The sequence below is a fragment of the Pristis pectinata genome, chromosome 3 (genome assembly GCF_009764475.1).
Source record: "Pristis pectinata isolate sPriPec2 chromosome 3, sPriPec2.1.pri, whole genome shotgun sequence".
Classification (NCBI taxonomy): Eukaryota; Metazoa; Chordata; class Chondrichthyes; order Rhinopristiformes; family Pristidae; genus Pristis; species Pristis pectinata.
This window is the reverse complement of record NC_067407.1, coordinates 109409306-109434441: the sequence shown is the minus strand read 5'-3', so window position 1 is coordinate 109434441 and position 25136 is coordinate 109409306. Positions and strand designations below refer to the sequence as shown.

The 25136-nt window shown below is 38.5% G+C and overlaps 1 protein-coding gene across 1 annotated transcript in view; it reads left to right on the top strand.

Annotated features, from left to right (window-relative positions):
- ush2a (Usher syndrome 2A (autosomal recessive, mild)) overlaps window positions 1-25136 on the top strand; it is a 630034-nt gene that overhangs the window by 268124 nt on the left and 336774 nt on the right. Inside the window, 1 exon segment of the mRNA XM_052011249.1 lies at window positions 22206-22350. Coding sequence (XP_051867209.1) covers window positions 22206-22350 — 145 coding nt within the window.

Here is a 25136-nt window from a genome sequence, read left to right as displayed (position 1 = left end):
AGTGGCAGTAGTCTGAGCTTGCATGGTTACAGGCACAGCTTTCTCTGCACTTGCATGGCAGAGGTTTGTGCTTTCTCTGTCGTACTCAGAAGGTGAGTAGCTTCTGCTTGTGTTGCATTGGAACTACCTGGCATTTTGTCTACCAATGCATCCCTAAATGACACTGGATTATATTTTGCAAATGAATCAGAATCATGTTTATTATCACTGACTTGTATGTCGTGAAACTTGTTGTTTTGCAGCAGCAGTACAGTGCAAAGATATAAAATTACTCTAAATTACAAAATAAATAAGTAGTGGAAAAAGAAAGGAATAATGAAGTAGTGTTCATGGATTCATGGACTGTTCAGAAATCTGATGGCGGAGGGGAAGAAGCTGTTCCTAAATTATTGAGTGTGGGTCTTCAGGATTCTGTACCTCTTCCCTGATGGTAGTAAGAAGAAGAGGGCAGGTCTTGGATGGTGAGGGTCCTTAGTAATGGCTGCCTCTTGAAGATGTCCTCAATGGTGGGGAGGTATGTGCCCGCGATGGAGCTGGCTGAGTCTATAACCCTCTGCAGCCTCTTGCGATCCTGTACATTGGACCCTCCATACTAGGCTGTGATGCAACCAATCAGAATACTCTCCACCGTATGAATATAGAAATTTGTAAGAGTCTTTGGTGACATACCAAATCTCTTTAAACTCCTGATTAAGTAGAGCCACTGGTGCACCTTCTTCGTGATTGAATTAATGTGTTGGGCCCAGGATAGATCCTTCAAGATGTTGATGCCCAGGAACTTGAAGCTGCTCACCCTTTCAACCACTGACCTCTCAATGAGGACTGGTGTGTGTTCTCCCGACTTCCCTTCCTGAAGTCCACAATCAATTCCTTGGTCTTGCTGATATTGAGTGCGAGGTTGTTGTTGGGACACCACTCAGCCAGCCAAACTATCTCACTCATGTACACCTCCTCGTTGCCATCTGAGATTTTAACAACAATAGTGGTGCCATCTAAGAATTTATAGATGGTGCTTGGGCTGCTCAAAACACCTAATACTCATATATTAAACCCTACACCTCATCAGATACAAAAATCATTGTCTGGTGGCTCCAGATTAAGTCAACGTGGGTCTGTCATTTTAGTGCTTGCCTATGTAAGGATAATTTCTAGCGCAGAAGGAAGGATAAATTATTTTAATAGAAGAAGATAGGAAACAGGAGAAATATTTGAAATCAGGATGCAAGTTAAGATGCTGTTAATTACTGTTAACCTACAGTTAAAGTTTGAATAAATAAAATGCATAGAACCAACATTTTGCCTTTGCAGTTATCTTTATCTCTTTTATGTTAAACATCGGATTTTTCATTTATCTTTCTCCTGTTCCATTCAGCTTTCTCTTGTTTTCTGGGAACATTTACTCTTAATTGCAGGTATTGGCTAAAGGATATTGCTCACACTTCAGTACCTCACCCATGTTGCATTCTCCATATGTGAGCTTATTCATTGAGCAGCAGAAGGCTACTTGACTTCGGAGGATCTTAAAGATAAATGACTATTCTCAATCAACCTGTGCGCCTTTTCTATAAGGTTTGGCGAGTAAAATGCAGGAGCAGGCATTTTTACTGATCTTCCCCAGCCTAATCCCAGGGAGCTAAAATAATTAATAGCTTCAAATGTTGCCCTAGCTGAGATCAGATTATTTAAAACAGATTAGCAATCAAACTTTGAATTTTCTTGGACTGCAAGGCTCATTCCCTTGCCAGCTTAACTTGCTGAGCCATTGGGGAAGACCAATTTTTCAATCTTAAATGTACCATTTAGGATTGGTGGTCTTCCAATATATAAAATGTAGATAATTGAATAATTAATGTGTAAAATATTAAATTATGAAAAGATTAAAAAAATAGCCAGATCACTTATCTCCCACACTTCATTCTGCCAGTCCAAGGTTTCCCATGCATTAACAGAGCATAAATGGAAGTGATAGAGAGCCTAGAGTGCTGTTTCACTTGTGATTAGAAGCCAGAAGCAAACAAGGATGAAATTTGTTGGATCACACATGGGAAACAAAGCAAACTTGGTAATCTGTAGTTTAATTTTAAAATATTAACTATAATTATATTTCATACAAAACTTAGTGCACTTTTGCAAAAAAATGAATGCTTTTGATTTTGTTGTTCATCTCCTAAATGTAGAAGTGGGATCCTGGTGTTCTGAGCACTGTCAGGTGCTAAGGTTACTTCATGCTCATTTTGACTATATAGTAATCAAAAGAACTATACACTACATTGACTCATAGAAATTGTAAATCAGACTTGGTTAATTCATTACTTGGTGATCATCCACATATTGGTGTTCATCCTCCAGACAAAGATTAAGTTAATTTCCAACAAAAGGAATTTGCATGTTACTTCATTCAAGTTCACACATAGAAAGTATTGATTGTTGATGCATTTGATTTCCATGAGTCTCTCTTTATTCATGCACAAGCAGAACATTCCTTCTTGCACAAGCAGAGTTTGCAGTTTATAACACTGCAATCAAATGCCATTTGTTAGTGTGTTTGAAAGGATGTTTTTCATCAAGGAGTGTGAAAAAAGTTCTTCTCATCCTCTGGATGGCTTAATGGAGGAGATGATAAATCATAATATACAGCTTTAACCACACACCTCATAGTTGTCAATGACCCCTCCTGTCCTATACTTATATGCATCATCACAAACAGACACACTGCAGGAGGGAGGGAGGTCACTGACCAAAGCATTTGAAAATAAATGAGAAGGAACAAGTACAACTATAACTTCAGGACATGCAACAGCAGCCTTCAAGCAAGTCTGAGGAGGGGTTATGAATGAGAGAGCCAGTAATACAGATCAACAGCTGTCCCCTGGAATGCTGGAGTCAGAGTTTGCCAGGCTTCATATTAAGGAAACATATTTTTTTAAAAAATCTTGCCATTATGTTGGCAGGCTCCACCATCCATTTACTGTTGCAAAAGAAACTGAAAAAAAAATCAGCTGAGGATCCCTGGAGCATTTAGATTCTGATCATTTTCAGAAGACCGCTTATTCTGGCATTAAGCCCCCACTAACATATAGAAAAGAGTTAAAGTCTGTTAAAGATTGGTGCCAGGAATGCCTGAATATTATCCGAGCTAATGTGGCATTGACGAGATCCCGACATATTTGGAGTTGGGACAGAATTCTGTGAATTAGACCTTTTGTTCACATTTTTTTTACCAAAAAAACAGGCAAACCAAAGTCAAATTTTAACCCCCACTTTCACAATCGAGATTTTTTCATATCTTATATTATCATTAACAATTTCTAAATAAACGGTTAAAGCACTTGTTTATCATGTTCCTAGAAACTAATGTAGCAGCTGAGTGTGTTTTCTTCAGCAAATGATTAAATACAGTATAATACAAATATTTGAAATTCTGAATTCTCTGTGAATTTGGTGTTGTCAGTATTGATCAGCCAATTTCAATGATGGGAAACACCCTTGAAGGTGCTGTTTCAATGGCCTCAGTTTCTGATTATGCTCACATTGGCATATTTAAATTACTTTATTAGGCAGTATTGAGTAAAAGCAGAACCAACAAATCAAATTAATAAATGGCACTGTTATTGGCATTAGTCACAGTTGCACTATTTTGGAAATTCCAGATCAACTCAGGATTGAATTCTGTTTGATAAAAATGAAAATGATAGTATCAACTTTAAATTAGAACACAAAAAATACAGGCGTACATAATTCCAGAATGCTTACAAAGATTTTGTCTAGCTTTATGGACAAATTCTTAAGATGAGAGGCTTCTTTCCTTTTGAAGTTGAGTCTATAATCTGATAAAGATCAAAATGACGGCAGTATCATCTTCAGTTCCAACACAAAGAAAAAAGTGATGGTTATAAACTCAAAATTGCTTCACAGAATTCTGTAGGTTAGCTTGCTGGATGATAACCTTTATTTTTGAAGTTACGCTTGGGTGAATAAAACAATCAATACAACATTTAAAGTATCAACACATCTATTTGTGATTTGACTGGAAAACACAGATGTAGACAATAATGTTGGTATTTTGCTGTTGCTGTACATTTGTCAATGAGAGTGGTCAAGGATTCTATGACAAATAGACAGTATGGAAAGGGCTGGGGGGCTTAACAACCTTATTGCTTTTACTTTGTCTTCCGCTAGATTAAAACCTTGTGGACTATTGCATGCTGGTGAAATTAAAATGATTCATAATTGCCAATTGGGAATGATCCCAGAAGTTAAACAGGGTTAATACCTTCCAATGCCAATACCACCAAAGGGTTCTTAATTTGTTTGGGATTGTTGATGCTTAAGCTACTACAGAGAGCTTGATGCAGCTTTTCTTTCTCCCTCGATAAAGGGGATAATCCAATTTGATTTTTAATTGTACATGTTATTCGAGGGTTCTGTGCACTCTTCCTGGACTGTCACATTCTTATTTTGTATCTTTATTGAAATCTGTATATCATGTAAATAACTGTATTTTGTAATCGTCGAAACTCTAAACACTCAGTGAATTCCTCTTCAATGCAATAACAATTTCTGGATATTATATTTTATGTTTGTGTAACTTGATGTTTTTCTTTAATCTAAGTAGGATACACAGTTGGGATTTTTACATAATAAGTTTACACTAGTCACAATGAAATCCACAGGGTGCCTCCACAGTTGTAATTATAGATTTAAAACATCCTAAGAAAAATGAACCAAAAGAAAATAAGGCATTTTGTCTCATTCACCAATTCCTTAATTCTTTGTGTATGGTATACAGGCTTTCTTTCAATTTGTCTAGTATTTTTACCTTTATTACCTTACCTGGCAATTTGTTCGAAACATATTTTATTCTCTTAGAATGAAATTGAACTTTATATCTATTTTAAAATAATTGTCTACTTTAAATATATATCCACCAGTCACATAACATCACCAAGTACTGAGAAGAAGGAAATGAATGCTAGCTACCTAGTCCATCTTAGTGTGTCCAATAATTGTCGTGAAGTGTCCCGAGTGTAACGTTAAATCACCTTCTAATGTTTCAGAGTTTCTCCTTCTATTTCATCTGGTAATCCATTCCATGTGTTGGTCACTCTCTTTTTCTGGAACATTCTGATATCAAGCAAAGTTTAGATATTTTATGTGTTTTGATATTACATATAATTACTGACTAACTTAAAGTCATCTTTAAAGTTAAAGTATTTTCCATGCAAATTATTTTTAACACTTCTCCAATGTCTCCTTGCAAGGCTGAATAGTCTAGTTTCTTCAGTTACTCAGAACTCTTAAGATTAGGGAGCAGAATAATGTTTCTTTCAACATTGTCTCTAATGTTTGAATGTCACCTTTGTGCTTTAGTTATCAGAATAGGCTGAAATTTTCAAGTTGTAGCTAAACGAGAGAATTGTACAGTTTTGATTCGCATCTTATCATTTTGGTTGTACAGTTCAGTATTCTATTCGCTTTGATTTCTGCTACTCTTCCTTGTTGCGCATGTTATATTGATTGCATCCAAGACTCCTGGTTATTTTTCAAATTCATCCTGGGCTATTTCAATATGATTAATAAAATGCATTAGTCAGAAATTCATTACCTTATAAAAAGATGTGCCAAAATTCTGTTTGTTTATGCACTAACTTGTACAAGCACATGCAATTTGTAGGTGCTATTCAAGATCTTTTCCCTGAATTACTGAGTGTTAAGTGCAGGTGATCTCAGAAGCCTTGTGAATCTGTTGAAACTGACTAGTAATATCATGTGTTCATCTCTTAAAGGGGAACTGACCACTAGAGTAAAGTCACAGAGCAGGTTGAGGAGCACACAGCCATGGCAACACTGGCACAGAATTAGCAATCCATTTGTGGTGACCTCAAGATGTAGATGGAGGTAATACACACAAAAAAGTTCCTCTGTGTTAGGGGCACAGGAATCCACTGTGCAGAAACAGTGGAACTGGGAAGATGAGGCCACAGAGAATAAAGCCTAGAGGACCTGAACCTCATGCTGCAAGAATTTTAATGCCTTACATGTTACATTCAGGTCAGTCAAAATGGCAAGAAATCCCATCTGTCAATAGCTGCACCACTATACATGCATAATTACTACTATCCCAACACTCTGCATAAATCTTGTACCTTACACAAACTTAACAACTATTCAGTTATAGCAACCATATCATGTGTACACATTGCAACACACTCACTAGCATTTTTCTCTCTCTCTCTCTCTCATAGGGTAAGGTGGCTTACAATCAAAAACTATGGCAACAAATCAAATGGGGTGATGAAGAAATGAGATTTCTGTAACCATTTGTTCTGAATGGTGAATACTGACAATCATGAGTTTGGCTGCAACATAGCCAGTAGCCAACAGTGGATTGGAGATCATTGAGAATCAAGGTAGGCTGATATCTAATCCCTAAACAGAGGACATTCATGAAGTCCTGTATGCAGCGGTGTACTGCAAGCTATGATATTTGACACAAATCGCCCACCACTGTCTTAAATGATCCCAAGGCTAAAAGGTTCAGGATGACGATGACCATGATCTCAACAGCAGATGAGTCTAGATGCTGGTTCACAGCTGGAGCTTTGCTTGTACTTGATAGCAGATCTCAGTCATCACTTAGTGTACTGTTGGAAAAAGGGAAAAAGTAAACATAAAAAAAATGTGGCTGCCAGAAGACTTCTGGTGAAATAAGCCCTCTGAGAAGGAGCCCTTCTGCCCCTCCTTCTTTGACTCCCTCTGGAAAGTCATGCTTGCCGTTGGTTGTTTCTCCTCCTGAATTGATTGCTGGAGATTCAGTGGGACCACTGCTGAATAATCAGCTGTAAAATGCTACTGTGGTGTCATTGTCCATCCAGATTTGCAGCAAGACTTAGCAAGGATTCTGGCAGTGTACTGCTTCCTAGGTTGCTTTAGATGGATAATTTGTTATACTTCTTTGCTATTTGCTTTTTTTTACTTTGTAATGGTTTGTCATATTTCTTACAACCAGCAATGTTTAGTTAATGGCAAATATTGCTTTTATATGACTATTAATTGGTCATTGTGATTGAATATGAAGCAAATGTTTTGATGATTTGATTTTTCATGAAAACAAGCTTTGAGATTGTACCATTAAATTTGGAATGAGCACCATTTCTAAATAAAACAGGGCACCACATTCTGAAATGAAATAATCAGTTTGAAAAAATACATGAATGGGGTAAACTACACAAATGAAATTTAATAGACAAATATGAAATGTTCTGTAATCAAAAGCAAAAGTTTTGAACAAATGGACTGTAAATTTCACATATAAGTTTTTTATGCACTGCATGATTGATTTCTATTGTAAATTTGATCACAAAATGTGATTGGGAACTTGTAGCAATCATAGAACCTAAGGTGACTCTTGATCCAATGCTTCCATGTGCATGAAACACCTACAAATGAAGCAAATGTGTGTGTTTGTCTCATGCTATTCCATGAGCAATGGCTAATTGTTTGCTCCCTTGTCAATTTGAATCACAGGCATACAAGTAGCACCTGGTGTAGATGCCTCATGTCTTAATAGCAGGGACAGATACTGCATCTCTATCTTTTAAAAAAAAAACGATCATCAATTCCTTGTGCATTTGTTGGGAACTGATTTGGAGGAGAGCTCATTGCAATTCGGTTGGGATGAGCCATTATTTTCAATGATCAGGGATTTTCTTACCATGGGGAATGCAAACCTTTTTGGTTAATAAATATATCAGGCAAAAATATATAGGCCAGTATTCTAATCATTCTGCAATGATTGCAAATCCCATGTGCATTTGGCACCTTTTCTTGAGACCTATGGTGAATGCTTTGAAATCATTAACCTTGTCAAACCATGCTTTGTGATAAGCCATAATACAGAAAACACTGTTAACTGATTGTCGTCACATACACCTCTACGTTCAGGTTAGAAATTCAGGGCTATGTTGTCCTCAATTGCCACAGGTGATGTAAAATTAGTCTGAAATCTCTTCTGCACCATCCTGCCAATTTTCACAGTGTCTTACTGTGAGAAACATAATGATCATCGTTACTGGTACATTTTTCCTCGCATTCTGTCAGTCTGGGCATGTAGGCCCCAAGAACAGGGCAAGCCTGACACTGAAGAATCTTGCTTGCTACTCTTTTTATCCAGAGCTATATGCAAGTAACAGCTTCCCTTTTCATGATTAATTCAAACACCTCTTGCTGCACTTTCAACTTCCCAAATAAATACTTATTATATGACTATCTGAAGCCAAACTTCCCTCTTGTTGCAACTGGAATTGTTCAATTCTAACTGATATTACTCAGAAGTACTGGGCAAGTCCAGCATTAATTATTCGCTATCTCAAAGTTAGTGAATGTAGTACTTATCCTAATGACCTGATTTCAAATCCTTATTTCAAACATTCCTCATTTTCACTTGTTTAGGCTTGAATATCAAGTCATACATTTTATATTTTTCTTCATTCAAGTGTAAGAACAGTACACATTAAATTCACCATGCAGCGTATCCATTTTCACAACTGCAATTTCTACTTGGTTGTCATGATTTCTGTTTCAAGCTGTCACTTTGGACCCCTTTGTCAAGGCCCATAGGAAATGGCACCAGATGGATCATCAGGAGTAATGAGGCAGTAAGTTCTGCACTGCAATTTTCATAGCACTGCCATTTTCATAGCACTGCCATTTCCATAGCACTGCCTTGTTCTCACACAAAAACAAAAACAATATGTCTCTGGATGCCATATTAACCACTGTAGGATCAACACTGTGCTCTGCATTGGGTACAGTGTAGACTACACTGATGGTGTCATGTGAAATGAAAGTAAGACTGGGCTTCTCAGCCCTCTGACTTATAGATGCAATTACACAACTACCATGGTGACACTTGCATTTCCTAAGCTTATGCTCTAAAGTGAAAAAATAGACAAAACATCAAGCTTACTCTGCAGTCTTCTTACATACCAGTGACATATTAGTCAGTACAATTGCTGCTGGCACTGTGCTGTTTGAATTCAACATCTCATGCAAAAGGCTACATCTGTGGGAAGAGAAACAGAATTAATGCTTCTGGTTGAAGATCCTTTGTCAGAACAGTTCTGATGAAGGATCTTCAACCTGAGATATTAACTCTGTTCTTCATCCCATGGATACAGCCTGACTTGCTGAATATTTCCAACAATTCCTGTTTTTATCTCAGAAAATGCACCAGCTGCTCAACTGCATAGGAGGCAGGGGATTCAAAGAGATGCCAAGCTTGCAGGAAGTTACATAATGGCCTATATTCAGGCACTGAGTTTCATGAACGTATGACATATGTATGAAAGGAGACTCATGATAACATATCAGATTATTACATTATTTTAGAACAGGGCATCTTGCTTTTTAACCTCGATTCTGTATCAGCATCTGTGAAAGTAACCATTGCCCTCAGAATCTGTGCTTCAGGATTCTCTATGGTTTTGTTGAAGACATTTACATAAGTCGTCAGGTGACAATGAGCTGTCCTCTCGCACTCTCTTCCATTGTGTGTCAAATGTCACACATGCAGATCTCAGTTTTATCATGTTTTCCAGATCGAGTGTCTGAACTAGTGACAAAGTGTAAGATGTGGTGACTGTATCTCTTCATCTTCTTTCTTTTTATTTTTCTGACTGACTTGAGTATCTGAAATGAAAAGGCGCCAGTGTTGACTACCTATGCAAATGGTGCCATTGGATCATTAACAATGCCTGAGTCATGGAATGACATAAACCAATCCTTGGTTTAACATTACTTTTGAAGGACAGCACACCTGATAATGCATTACTCCTTCAGCCTTTGCACACAAGTCTTAATGTAGATTTGAACCTGTAACCTTCCAACTCTAAGCAAAGGCACTACCAAATGTGTAAAGCTGATGGTGTACACTTTTCATGGCCCTTATGGGCCATAGGTAGTACAGTGCTTCAGCGAAAATTGAGTAAAATTGTGCCTTGACTGTAATTGAGGAGAATGTTTCTGAGAATTGACCTTTACAAAAAGCTGGTGCATCTCTTTAATTGTAGTAGGTAATTTGATGTATTCTTCTGTACCAGTGTGACATTTCAGTTTCCCACACTACCCTCTTTATAAGCTCTCTGAATGAGATTGTCTAATTAGTACCAAATCATAGGTAGTTTTGTGCTGTGGATTTATGTCCACTGGGAGCCAGACTGCTGTGCCTGAAACTCATTTCAATTAGCACATTTAAAAGTCTTCAGAAAGGAGTCTCCCTTCCTATTTTTCCAGATCCTAGAAGTCAAACAATAGTATTCTAACCTAATGCACCATTCCTCTTAGGGTTACATAAAAGGTATTACACACCACACCATAATCATGTTTAATCAACTTCATGGAAAATTGATTCTTGTTCTGTTCATATCTGTTTTTTTGGACATTACTAATTGCCCAACTTTTTGTGACAATTTTAAAGGTCTCATGTCAATAGGAAATATTATTGATTTAAATAACCTCATCATGCATACATTTACCCTGCCTAAACTTCTTGATAGTTTAAACAACAACAATAACTCGATTTATTTGGTATTTTTAATCTAGCAATAACACACCATGGCACCTCAAAACAAAATATTGACACCGATTCACAGAAGGATATGTTAGGGTGGATGACCTACTTGGTCAGAGAAGTAGATTTTAAACAAGTCGAGAGATTTACTGAAAGAATTCCAGAGTTTAGCCAGGGTCACTGCATTTGGTTTTCAAATGAAAAGTTGGGATTGAATACCCTAATAACCAAGCAGACTTTGCTGTATGCATTGTTTCTAGGCTTTTTTTTAAGAGGATAGGGCCTTAGCAGCTGAAAGTATGGCTGCCTTTGGTGGGTTGGTTAATATCAGGTATGTTCAGGAGGCCGGAACCACAGGCACCTAAGAGGATTGTTAAGGCTGGAAGAGGTTACAGAGATAGGGAAGGGTCTAGCCATGGACGGATTTGAAAATGAGAAGGAGAATTTTACGACTGAGGAATTGCTTAGTAAGGCAATGGAAGAATGCAAACTAACTGATAAAAGTAAATTTATATCTATAATTTGCTGTTCCATTTAACAGTTATTCTATAAGTCCTGGACAGTTCCCTGCGAGAAGTAGTTTAAAATCAGTTGCTCTTCCATAGTTTCCTCTGGCCAGTTATGGGACAGGATTAGCGGAAATCATTTGCTGAACACTGTACTTCCTGTGCAATGATGCGCTGCTTTTATCGCATCCTAGCTGAGGAAAAGAGTCACGTCATAGGGCTGGAAAATACAGCTATAGCTCCCAACCAGATGCAGTACTGTAATGTTTTGCCTATTGCAGAATCAAGATCAGTCTTCAGAATTTCACAGTGTAATTACTATTAATATTTTTAGGATAAGTTGTTCAAAAATATCGGGTAGTTTAATTTCTGATGCTTTTTACAGAATTGCTATGCCAATGATTCTACTACAAATAAACTCATTGACAAGAAGTTTCTTTAAAGCATTAAAAGCGCATTCCCCATTTTGAGGTAACATAAGCAAACCAGCTTCTAACCTCACCCCTTAGAAAGGCTAGAGTTTCCCTTTGACTTGCAATATGCACTTTGAAATATTCTGCTCTGAAGCACTTGTAAGATTATGAGGTGTGAGAGTGATGATCAATTTAAAAAGTAGCAACGTTTTGGTCAAGTCCATGACAGAACAGCAAATTCAGCTAGGGTAGCAAGGTGAATAATGCAACAGCCATGTACCCTTGTGTTTAATCTTGCATTGTTTTTGCACAGCAAAATTTTGCTTGCCTGTAATTCATGTCATCTTCAGTTGTCAGAATGTCCCTCACATCATCAAAATAGTATTAAATGTTATAAGCTGAGCAGCAAGAGAACTTCCAGAAGTCAGAACCCATTTATAGAGCAGTGCTTGTAGAAAATGGATTCTGTTCTCAACAGAATTTTCTTTCAGTTCTTTCCACTGAGAAGTTTACTGATTTCTCCCAGTGGAATCGGCTGGAATTTATCGGTTCATGGTTGGCAGTCACAGATTAAGGTAAATGTCGATCTGTAATGACCCTCTACATGTTAGTATTGCAGTAAAGCTGGGCTTTTATGTCAAAGATATCGGAGAGGGAGCTATTACACATGACAGGGGTGATCAAGGGACTCCAGACCAAGGCAAGCATTATTAAATATTGACTACTTCTGTGATTTATGTAGAGCTTGAGGAAAAAAGTGACTTTTTAACCATTATATATTCTTCAGCATGGAAAACCATTCATTTATCTTATAGTGGAAACAAATAAAGCATTTTGTTTTCATTTAAAACATTGGCATTGCAAATGCCTTGATGTTATTGTTAACAGTTTGCTGTCTAGAACATGACCGGATGACTGTTCTTTTTATTTATATATACTGTGTGTGTTAAAAGTACACCATGAATACATTATACAAACATTGTCATTAATTATTTCTGATTCAGTCCTTTTATTTTTGCATGAGCCTTTATGCACTCAGAGAATGGCCATTAACGAATTTGGGCTGTTTTTATATTGAGTGATTCCACACAACACTTTGCATTGCCATCATTTGAAATAACACATACACCTCCAGCAATAAAAGCCCCAGAATATATTCACATGTCAAATAACTTATTCCAGTAGGTTTACAGATTCATTTGCGCTGAAACATTGTATTTTACAATGCAATAACATTTGACAACACGGACTTTGTTTTGCATGATTTCCTCTGGCCTGTTCCAGCATTCCATGAAAGCAAATAAAATAACAATAGTGTTGTTAATGCAGGGGTTAAACTATACCAATTCATTACATTGAACAAAACTATTTATTGCGTTCATATAAATCAGCTTTATAACATGCTTTGATTGTTCCCTGGGTCAGCTTTTCCAAGTTGAAATCAATAGGAGTGCAAGTGACCTAATCAGTCTATTTTTTTATTACGGATTCAAGCACAAGGTCTGCACAGTAGCATTCAACTATTCCCTTTCTGATTTGTTCCTCAACAATCATTGCTAAATTCCATCTGACTGCCATCAATTGACAATATAAAATAGAAATTACAGAACAAAAACAGGTCATATGGCCCAACATTCAGTGCTAGTGTTTATCCCCCAAAAAACAGTAACCCTAATTTCATATTAAATTAAATATTCTATTCTTGTGTGCCTTATTAATCATTCCTTTGGATATCTTTGTCTATGTTTAAAAGTTGCCATTCTTTGGCAACTTTGACTTAGTCTGCCAGTACATTCTAACATCATGCAACCCATTCTTTTTTTGTCTTGCTCACTGTCTTAACTTTACTGTCATTTCTGTCTCCTCTTGCTCTAGGCCCCTCAATCACTGCTAACATTAAAAGGATTAAAATGAGTTTTTTAAGTTGTACTATCAGAGACCTGTTAAGCTTTGCTTTGCACCAAATCTAGGTGAGGGATTACCTCAAAATGGCTTCATACTCTTTTTGTTAAATTAGATTTCAGAAACTTCCACTGTCCACTTAGCAAGAAAACTTCAGACATGGTTTCAATTTGACAGAAGCTTAAGTCTATGTGTGAGTGAATCAGTAGGGTGGGGGATGAGGGGACAGGTGGTTATGCTCTTTCTAACTTTCATTGACCAAGACTTCAACAAATGAGCAATTAATTTGTTCATATCCCCAGATTGCTTTATTAACTTGTTATCTACGTACAAGAGCTGTTTTCAGTCTTTTGAAGATATATTTTTCCAAGACAAAACTAAATGATACTTCAGCAATTTAAAATATTCTAGTTTGACCAACATGCGGCTGAATATGTTTAAATTGTTTATTGAGGACTAGAATTCCACCTCTCACCCCTGTTAAGTTATAAGAAAATACTTACTCCAGGACAATCAAGTAGCTTTATGCTATTACTATCTTTACGAAGGTCAAGTGTACCATTAATACCACCTTCGGTGTCATAAGCACAGGACACTGGTTCCCCTCTTCATAAAATCTGGAGTCAAGAGAGAGGCTGATGCACCTGCTGTATCATAGACATGAGGAAACCTGTGCTTTCATCTAAATAAAAAGGCCCACAGTGTGAGTGGAGCATTTGAATTGTGCTGCATGAATTATGTGTGAAGTAAAATGTAAGCTTCTAGGGAGATCCTTTCTTTTGAATAGCTCCTAATTTTTAAACGTACCAGGTAGAAAATTGCTCCACTGTCCCAGCAGACTTCTCATGTTGGAAGTATCCATGACATCACAGAATCACAAAGGTTTAAGAACTGAAGGAGACCATCTGGCCTATTGAATCTGTGCCAGCTTAACGCAAAAGGAATTCAGCTCATCCCACTCTCCTCTGCCCACACTCACCCAACATAGCCTCTGAATTTTTTCTTTAAAGTACTTATCTTTTGAACATGATAATTGATTCAGCCTCTGTGACTTCCTTGATGGTATGTTTCAGATTCAAACCACTTAAAAATTTTGCCCTGCATTTCTTTTGAACCTTTTGCCAATTGCCTTAATCCTGTTTCCTTTGATTTTGACCCTTCTGCCAATGAGAACATTTTCTCTCTACCTACCACATCTGGACTCTTCATAAATGTTTATTTGTCATGATCAGATCCTTTCACAAACTCCTCTATCCGAAGGATAGTTGCTTTAATCTATCAATGTAATTGAAGTCCCTCACCCCAGGAATTGCTTATGTAAATCTCTTTTCCATCCTTTCCTTTGCCTCCAGATCTTTCCTAAACTGTGGTCCCCAGAACTGGATACAATACTCGAGTACAAGACGTTGGTGAGACCGCACTTGGAGTATTGTGTGCAGTTCTGGTTACCGTGCGATGGGAAGGATGGGATTAAATTAGAGGGTGCAGAAAAATGGAGGGCTTGAGTTATAAGGAGAGATTTAATAGGATGAGATTGTATCCCCTTGTGAAGGAGGCCGAGGGGTGACGTTATAGAGCTTTGTAAAATTATGACGGGCATAGATAGGGTAGATAGTCATAGTCTTTTTGAGGTGAATAGGATTAGCTTGTCCAAGTCGTTAATAGATGTGGTCCAAGAGCCACTAAATATTTCCCTCTAATCCAAGAAATAACTGTTGTTAGCTACAATGGCCCTTCATTCCTACAACCTCAGTTCAGAAGGAAACTGACACTTCTATGAATGCTAATGCACCAATGGAGCAGAGAATTTTCTACTGTGGATGGAAGAATTTTGAGGGGCAAGGCCTAGAAGCGTTTTGGATCAAAAATATGTAAAAGTAACTTAGCAGAGTGAATTTCAAGGGATTAAAGTGATCTGTTGCCACTAACCTCCAATCAGTCTGGGTGAGAAGGTAGTATTTTATGGTATCTCAGAGCATGCATGCATCAGAGAAGTGCTTATGGTTGGTGCAGGTGCCTTCCTATTCTAATGGAGTGACTTCCCACAAACCTCCAGTGGGATCATTGCTGTAGGCCAACAGAGACCACAGTCCCAGCATAAGAATGTGGTCTTAGACCCCAACACTTTGGTGTTTCTGTTTTCAGATTATTATTTCAATGCCATGTTGTTACTGGACAAAGCCCTTTTAAATTATGTGTATCTCATTTTTTAATATTTAGATTTGTAAGGGTTAGATGCTTTTTCTCAGGGTGGGAATGTCAAATACTACAGGGCATAACTTTAAGGTGAGAGGGGGAAAGTTTAAAGGAGATTTATGAGGCATTTGCTTTTACACAGAGAGTAGCAGGCGCCTGGAACATCCTGCCATAGAAGAGGTGGAAGCAGATATAATAGCAACATTTAAGCGGCATTTAGATAGGCATATGAACAGGCAGGGACTGGAGGGATATAGACCATATGCAGGCAGATGGGATTAGTTTGGATTGGCATTAATGTCAATATAGACGTCGTGAGCCAAAGGGCCTGTTCCTGTGCTGTACTGTTCTATGTTCTATGAGAGTGTAAAGGCATCCCGATGGCCTAATTGCTCTGCTTGTAAATTCTCAGAGAAAATAGCAGAAGTAGTAGTTTGTGCTAAGCAAATTGTTGGCATCTTAAGGCTCTTCACCACCCATCTATTCAGAACCAGAAGTAAAGGCATCTTTGGAATAAGTGTAGTAATGTCTTCTAGAATAGAGGTAACTCAGTCAGTGATGGTAAAGATAACAGCTTTAATAGTTGAGATCACTGTCACCTATTTCAACCTTAATGCAGGGCACTAAAACATGGTTTACCAGCAAATTCATTAGTGTTTCCTTGAAACACAACCAGCGGCAAAAAACAACAATGATCTTTTAATTTGTGACCACATTGTCCAGATATAGGGTATAATTCTGTGTATTCATCTGGCCAGACATGCTCTTACATCGATTACTTCTCATAATAAATAAAGAAGTCACTTACATTATAAGTGTGCAGCTGGTCTGCAAACACATGATCAGAATAATGTATGTGTTACCCTGAACATATGGCATGATTCCTTCAGTGAGTGGTATTTAATGGTATCAGCATTACTTGAAGGGATACGAACACCACAGACGTGCCCACTGGGGATCTTCCACCACAGTGAAACTTGAGGGCAGTACTTGAGGAGAGGTAAAACACAGAACACATTTCCATTAGAATCTTAAGGGTGTCCATTAACATCATTCCCAAGCTGAGATTCAGATACCTGAATTGATCTAGATGATTATAGAAAAATAGTAATCTGTTGATTTTTATTTGTTCCTAGAATATATAGAACAGTACAGCACAGGAACTGGCTCTTCAGCCCACGATGTTGTGCCAAACTAATTAAGCTAATGATGCCTAATTAAATTATTTCCTTCTGTCCGTGCATGGTCGATATCCCTCCTTTCTCTGCATATTCATGTGCCTATCTAAGAGCCATCTCTATCCTATCTGCCTCCATCACTACTCATGGCAGCGCATTCCAAGCACCCACCACTCTCTGTGTAGAACAAAACTTGCTTTGCACGTCATCTTTGAGCTTACAACACACACAAAAAGTGCTAGAGGAACTCAGCAAGTCAGGCAGCATCTATCGAGGGAAATAAACAGTCGACATTTCGGGGTCTCAACCTGAAACGTCGACTGTTTATTTCCCTCCATAGATAATGTCTGACCTGTTGAGTTTCTCCAGCACTTTTTGTGTGTGTTGCTCCAGATTCCAGCATCTGCAGAATCTCTTGTGTCTCCATCTTTTGTACTTACCAACTCTCAACTTAAATGCAAGCCCTCCAGTTGTAGATATTTTGACCCTGGGAAAAAGATATTTGCTGGCTCTCATAATTTTATAATCTTCTATCAGGTCTCCCCTCAGCCTCTGCTGCTCCAGAGAAAACAGCCCCAGTATGTCTAATCTCTCCTTATAACACATGCTCTCTAAACCAGGCAGCATCCTAGTAAACCTTTTTTTGCACCCTCTCCAAAACCTCCCCATCATTCCCATAATGAGGTGACCAGAATTGAATGCAGTATTCCAGATGCGGCTTAACCAGAGTTTTGTAAAGCTCGAACATAACTTCCGGACCCTTGAACTCAGTGCCTCAACTCATAAAGGCAAGCATGCCATATGTCTTCTTTACCACCCTATCAACTTGTGTGGTCACTTTCAGGGAGGAATGGACTTGGACCAAGATCCGTCTGTACATCAATGCTGTTAAGGGTCCTGCCATTAAATGTGTACTTTCCCTTTACATTTGATCTCCCAAAGTGCCACACCTCACACTCCCCCACATTAAACTCCATCTGCCATTTCTCTGCCCATATCTGCAACTGATATAGATCCTGCTGTATCCCTTGGCAACCTTCTACACTTTCCACAACACCACTTATCTACTGTGAGATTGTTATCCGTAGAAGCACTAAGAAGACATCCCTGAAATTCCCTAACCCATTGTCAGTAGATGCTCAGTGAATATTCAAGAGTGATAATTTTTTTTATTCAAGTGGATCAGGGTACCTGGGGATAAGGCTGGAAAGTAGATGAAGTGAATGATCACCTTGATCTTACTGAATAGTTGAGTAGGCTTGAGGCAGTGTAAAACCAACTCTGATTATATACTCACATGTGAAGGTGGACCATTGCAGCCCTTCAAGGCAAAAGATCAGGGAGTAGCCACATTCTGCATAAATGATTGCATAGATTATGTGATCTTGCAGCAGTACACATAGCCTGGTTGTGGACACTTCCATTGATTTCTCCCTTGCTAGCTACTTAACATATTTTCAATTACTCCATGAATGCTGATGTTGATCTTTGAAGGAAATTAGTAAGCAACTGTCAAATACTAATCTCTGAGCTCAACAGCTACAGGAGCTTTCTGGTCCATTTATTCTTCCTAACTTCCTCATGCTTCTCCTAATATGCTGTCCTTGAACTCTCAAACTCACTTAAGACTGGATCTTTGGGTATTGTGAGTATTTTGTTGAGGTGGTGGCTGGATGTTTGCATGTTTTGAGGTGTTTGAGGCGGTACAATATAAGCCTTGCGGCTTCTTCACTTTCTTCATTTAAAAGAGCTGTGAGAATTTCATAACGCTTTGAAAAAATATTGCTGAATGTTCATGTGAAGTGCTGCAATATTTGAATGTGGTCTGTCATTCAATTATAGTATTTTTGTTTTTGAGTCTCAGAGCTTTGGGTTTAGATTAAAAATTCATGCAAAATAACTAATTCTTTGAAAGCAAAATACTGGAGATGCTGAGAGTGTGAAATAACAGAAAATACTGGAAGTAGTCAGTAGGTCAGGCAGCATCTGTGAAGCAGAATTAATATTTCAGGTCAGTGATGGCAGTAGAACTGGGAAAACTTAGAAATCAAGTAAGCTTTGAGGTGAAAAGACAGAGGAAGGGACAGTGACAACGAAAGGGAAGGTTCATGAGACCAAGAGAGATTGATTGACACATGATGATTGTACCAACTGAAAGACGGTGATAAAGGTATGAATGGAGGAAGGAGGAAATGGAGGAAATTAATGAAATCTGAAATATCAGAAGAAGGGAGAAATAAAGAAAAGCTGAACCCTGAGAACGTGAGATACCAAACTGGACTGTCTGATCGTCTGAAATTGTTGAACTCATTGTTGAATTGGAAGTTGGAGTGTTGCTCCTTAAGCTAATGTTGAGCTTTGTTGGAACAAAAGCAGCGGTCAAAGTGGGAGATAGGGAAAGAGAATTAAAGCAACGGAAAATGGGAAAATCAGGGATACTCTTACAAACTGAACAGAATGGTCCCTACAGAATTCAGAAGGGGGATAGGAAGGTGTGTCTGGTGGTGGCAGGTGTAGGAAACAACAGCGGATGATTTGTCAAATGTGGAGGCTCGCGTGGTGGAAGGGAACCCTATCCTTGTTCTAGGTGGGAGAAGAGGGTGAGAACAGATGTATGAGAAGTGTTTGAGAGTCTTGTGAACTCTGGTGAAAGGGAAACCACATCTGAAGGAAAAGGAAGATATATCAGAAGCATTGGCATGGGAGTGTGGTATCATCAGAACTTTTTGCAACAAAGATGGAGAAGCTAGAAGAATGGAATGAAAACTTGTTGGGAGGGTGTGTTGTCAAGGTAGCTATGGGGGTCTGTAGACTTCTGGTGGATACTCCTGAGATGGATGGAGAAGTCAAGAAAGGAAGGCCATAAAAGGACCATGTGAAGGTGAAAGCAGGGTAGAAATTGGCAGCAAATGTGATGTAGTTTTATAGTTCTGGATGAGAGCGGGAAGCAGCATTGATAATTAATGATGTACCAGTGAAATAGAGGGAAGGGGCCAGAGGACAACCTAAACAAGGGATGTTCCGTGTGTTCTACAAAGAGACTGGTATATTGGACCCATTTAACTCCCCAGAACTGCATCTTTGATTTAGGGGAAATCAAAGGAGTGAAAGGAGTTTTGTTCAATCTGAGAACTTCTCATAAGGCAAAGGAGGGTGGTGGTGGAGGGGAAGTTACTGAGCCTCTTTCTAGGGAAGGAGCAAAGGGACTCTTGGCCATCTTGGTATGGGATGGAGATGTAGGAAGACTGAATGTCTGAGATGAAACAAGACAGTTGGGATCAGGAAACTGGAAACTGTTAAAATTGTGGATAGCTTCAGGTGTTTCAAGGATGTATGTGAGGAGAAAATGCATAAGGAAGGAAAAAAGAGGGAGTAGGTAAGAAGAAATGAATGTTATGGGACAAAAACTGCCTGAAATAATGGGTCTACCAGGACGTTCCTGCTTGTGAATCTTAAGATAGAGTTAGAAGCAAACTTTGCATGTTTGGGAGACAAGGGGGTTGTAGGCAGTGGAGGGAAGACCTCCACAGAAAATGAGATCAGTGACTGGGAAACAGTAGGCTGATATTTCATGGCAAGGTCCATGGACAAGTTGTGAGAAGTCAGACAGCTGGAATTCAGCTTCTGCAAGGTGGAGGTTATTTTCCCAAACTACTAATACCCTTTTCAGCAGGTTTATTGGCAATGTTGATGTTGGCCCTCAGTAAGCAGAATGCTGCAAATTCAGAAAGGATGTAGGTTGGTGTGAGTCATTGGAGTGGAAGAATTGAGGTGGTCAGTGTCACAAAGGCAGTGTGCAATGATTATACCCAGAGTGAGTAAGAGGTCAAAGGGAAGGTCCAGGTCAATGGGGAATTCTGAAGACAGTAGAAAATGTCCCCTACGTGGGGCCGATGAATGTACAGCCCAGATGAATGTAAAAGATCCTACATCACAATTGGAAGCAGAAGAAGGGAATTCTTCCAAAATGGTTATTTATATAAGTTTTATTTGTGGGAGCTTGCTGGGTACAAAACAGCTGCTACCACGCCAATGTTATCAATCGCTAAACCAATCTTTGCATGAGGAAAAAGTCATGTGGGTTTTGCTTCTGAAATGCAGGAGACAGTGGAGTAGAGGAAATACCAACTGAGGGTTTGTCGCTGTATTCTGCTTCTCTTCCTATTATTTGGCACCATGGAACATACTTAATTCCCACTTGATCTGAAGTGCCAGCTCCAGAGCCAGTAGCATCAGTCACCTTATCCCTTCCAACCTCAGTGCCCAGTAATTTAATATGCTCAGAAAATTACATGCATGCGTTTCAGCCTGTCCCCTCCGATATCTAATCATGTGGCCAAAAGGATGCACTCTATTTGAGAAATGCAGCCAACTGTTGGTCTGTCTTAGAATTTGGCTGGCATGAGCTGATGGCCAAGAGATTCTCCAACTACTGGAGCAGCCAGCTGTTTCATTCATACTGCAAATCAGATAGAATTGAGTGGAGATGCTGGTAGTTAGGTAAAACCAATAAAACCCAGCTCGGTAAAAGACTTCATATTATGCTCACACTAGCAATAAGAAAAACAACATCAAAAGGTATCAACAGGATAGGATTACATCATTTTTTGCATTTGCACTATTTTTATCATGTAGAGATCTTATTTTCAAGATTTGGAAGCAGCTTTTATATAATGGTATAAGTAAAAGTTTGTCATTTGGTATTGGTATTGGTTTATTATTGTCACTTGTACCGAGGTACAGTGAAAAGCTTGTCTTGCATACCGATCGTACAGGTCAATTCATTACACAGTGCAGTTACATTGGGTTAGTACAGAGTGCGTTGATGTAGTACAGGTAAAAACAATACAGAGAACAAGGATGTGAATTATTTTAGATGCTGCTGTTAGAAATGTTTTTTTTTAGTTTTATTTACAGTGTGGTAACAGGCCCTTCCGGCCCAACGAGTCCGTGCTGCCCATTTTAAACCCAAATTAACCTACCTGTACGTCTTTGCAATGTGGGAGGAAACCGGAGCACCTGGAGGAAACCCACGCAGACACGGGAGAACGTACAAACTCCTTACAGACAGCGACGGGAATCGAACCCCAATCGCTGGCGCTGTAATAGCATTGTGCTAACCGCTACGCTACCGTGCCGCCCTTTTTTTTCTGCACCTTTCCTGTGGGAAGTTGATGAAAATATGGGGAAAATAAAATGGGATTAATGTAGGATTAGTATAAATGGGTGGTTGGCGGTCAGCACAGACTCAGTGGGCCGAAGGGCCTGTTTCTGTGCTATATCTTTCTATGACTCTACGACATTAATAGTTAAATTACTCCTGACTTTCAACAGTAAAACTATATATTCATCTTTAAGAGACAAAACTTTCAAAGCTGTAGCAGTTGTGACTATATCCTTTAGATCTTTTAATAATTATTCCATCAATTACCAAACCCAGAGTTTATATGAAAGCATAGAAGCTGATGCAGGGGTATCTATAAAAGGACTTCTCCCTGATTCAAACTATGCTGTGCAAGTAAATGTCTCTGATAACCAAGAATATGTGATAAGTGATCTCACAGCAATAAAGATGCCTCTGGGGGGTAAGCAATCGTAAAATAGAATTTTTTTTCCTGCAGTTTGTAAGATTATAGCTGTTCTCTGTGTAAGTTCTGCTTGCTTCTGTAATACAGCTAATCAATTAGAAATGAAATATAGTGCGCAGAATAAATGCCACTAAGAAACATGCAAAGACCATTGAAGGGTGTATATAAAAATAAAACTGACATGATGTACACAATATATCTATTAGCACTTTAGAAGTTTGAGTTCATAATTACAATTAGAATTTTGCTTTAAGTATCAAACTTGAACTTTGCAAGGCACTCATATATAACAAACTAAAAATAAAAATATATGCTATTTCATGTCACATTAAGTTGATGTCCAGAAGAATGGTTATGGTTCTAGCAATTTAATTTAATCAGTATATCAATGCAAAAATAATGATCTTTTTGTAGTATTCACTGCTTTCCTTGTCTGTTGTGAACAAATCACTTGTAACTATCCTCATGTATTTTGCTTTCAGATATCAGTCTTGACTCAATTGTAGCATTCTTGCCTGTGAGTTAGAAAGTTGTGAATTCAAGACACACTCAAAAAAACTTGATCATGTAATCTAAGATGACATTTCAATGCAGTAGTGAGTCAGTGCTACAACACTGAAAGTGCTGGCTTTTCAGATGCAATGTTTCACTGACGATTGGTCTGCCTTTTCAGATAGATGCCAAAGAATAATTTTCACCATTGGAGGAAGGCAAGGGGAATTCATATTTTAGACATTAATCTTTGAACCATCAGCACTAAATTATATTAGCTGATGGTTTATCTCTCTGCTGTTTGTAAGATTTTTGTCTGTGCTAACAGACTATAATATTTACCTACATTACAACAGTGACCACACTTCAAAAGTACTTAATTAACTAGAAATCCTGAAAGTGTGAATGATGCAGATTCTTTCTTTCTGAGCCTGATGATAGCTTGCTCTTGTGATTCCTGTTCTAAGTACACATCTACTTTCAACACTTTTCATTCATAGCCAAAAGGATTAATCTCTCTGACATCCCAGGCTAAACCAAATACTTCCCAAAACAAAGACTTTTTTAGTTAACAATGCATGTTGCAAATATACATTTTTTACATTCCAGTGTCTTTTAAAATGCTGAGCTCTGATTTGAATCACTATATTTAAAAGTAATTTTTTTTCCAAATAGTTTTAATGGAAAAATAAATACCAAAACTTGAAACATTTCCTCTCCCATCATGCTCTTAATATGGCATACCAGCATGATTGCCAATCCTCTCAAATGCAAAAGGCCCACGGATTACTTCTATACTGATAGAAACTCCCTCTGCCTGATGTCTTTGATCTCTTGAAATAACTGCATTACATATACTATTCATCCAGGTAGGCCTGTTCTGGCTGCTGGCACCTTAAATCACAGGTATAGACTCAGCAGATGGACTAGAGTGCATTCTCTATTTAGTTGAGGGAGAGTAGCTGAATGTGGCTTCTGTGGTCTGCCGCAAGCTATATCCACTTGTCTGTCAACTACCTGCATAAAACTGTTGTGCCAAGTGGCTGGTGGATTGTGTACCTTATTTCCTCTTGAGTGATTCACCGCGTGTTTTCTTCTGACTTCCCATTGGGCTTGCACAAAACAAAGAATCTGCGTAAAATGGGGTGAAGTATCATTTCTCAATTTTACCTCTGGAGATGATACCTTTTCTAATTCACTTACAAGATGAGCTGAGTTTCCTGCCTCCTCTTGGGGTGGTTATCCACCTCTATCTCTTACAATCTACATATTACTGAAAACAGTTATTTTGACCATAATCTTTTTGCCATTTATGTGACATTGTTATGGGCAACTGCCTGCTCCAATCCTTACAGGACAAGAGTGGTCAAAGTCAAAAGCACTTTACTAACAGTAAAACAGTATAGCTGCTCTGACACACTGAACAGTATTATATAAATACAGGTTCTTTCTTTATAACTAAGACGAAACTTCTGCCATCATGGCCCATAATAATATTTGGAATAAACATTATTTTAATAAAATGGTCAGTTTGTACTCCATAACCATCCTATTGGAATTGCAGGCAGTGCCTGTTTTCCTTTCAGTTCAAGGGAAAGCTCGTGCTATCCCTCTTTCTCCCTGGGTTAATGCTGGTGCCGTTTTCCAATTGGTCTCGAACTAACGTTATCTTCTTTCTTTGGTTCTGCATCAAACAAGCTCAAAGCGAAAGTCATGCCCTTTCAGATGAAACTCTACTTCTCTTTGGTCAAAAGTTTCACTGTCTCTCATTGGACTTACTTTGATCTGGACATCTTTTAAATTTCCTGGACACAATATTGTCAGGGCAGGCTACATAGCTGTGAGGGGGCAAAGTTTCTGATGAGAAAAATGAAACTTAAATTTTCCCTACCTGCATGGTTTTGCTTCAACCAGTTTCCTGACAAAAAGTCAGCTTGATTTGCAGACTGGCTTCCCACCAGCTTCGGAGCACTCCAGAGCAGGCTGCAGCCAAAGTCACTTTTTTGCCTTTAATGAGAACAGTGTGGTACTAGGTGGGAGGGCAGTGCAGAATCATATGACCCTGGGGAATGGGCTTTGATCCCACAGAGTGAGATGAATTCTGATACCTGACCTAATAGTGTCAGTGTGTGGAAAGGTAGTGTTGGTAGCACTTATTTTCTTCTGAAACAGTGCTATTTTCAGCAGCCAAGTAGGTTAAATCAGAGGTTATCAGTTTCATTACAATATTTAACTGGCTGACTCGCCTCTTGGGAGTATGTTAGGCATAGCCCCTTGGGACACCTACCATT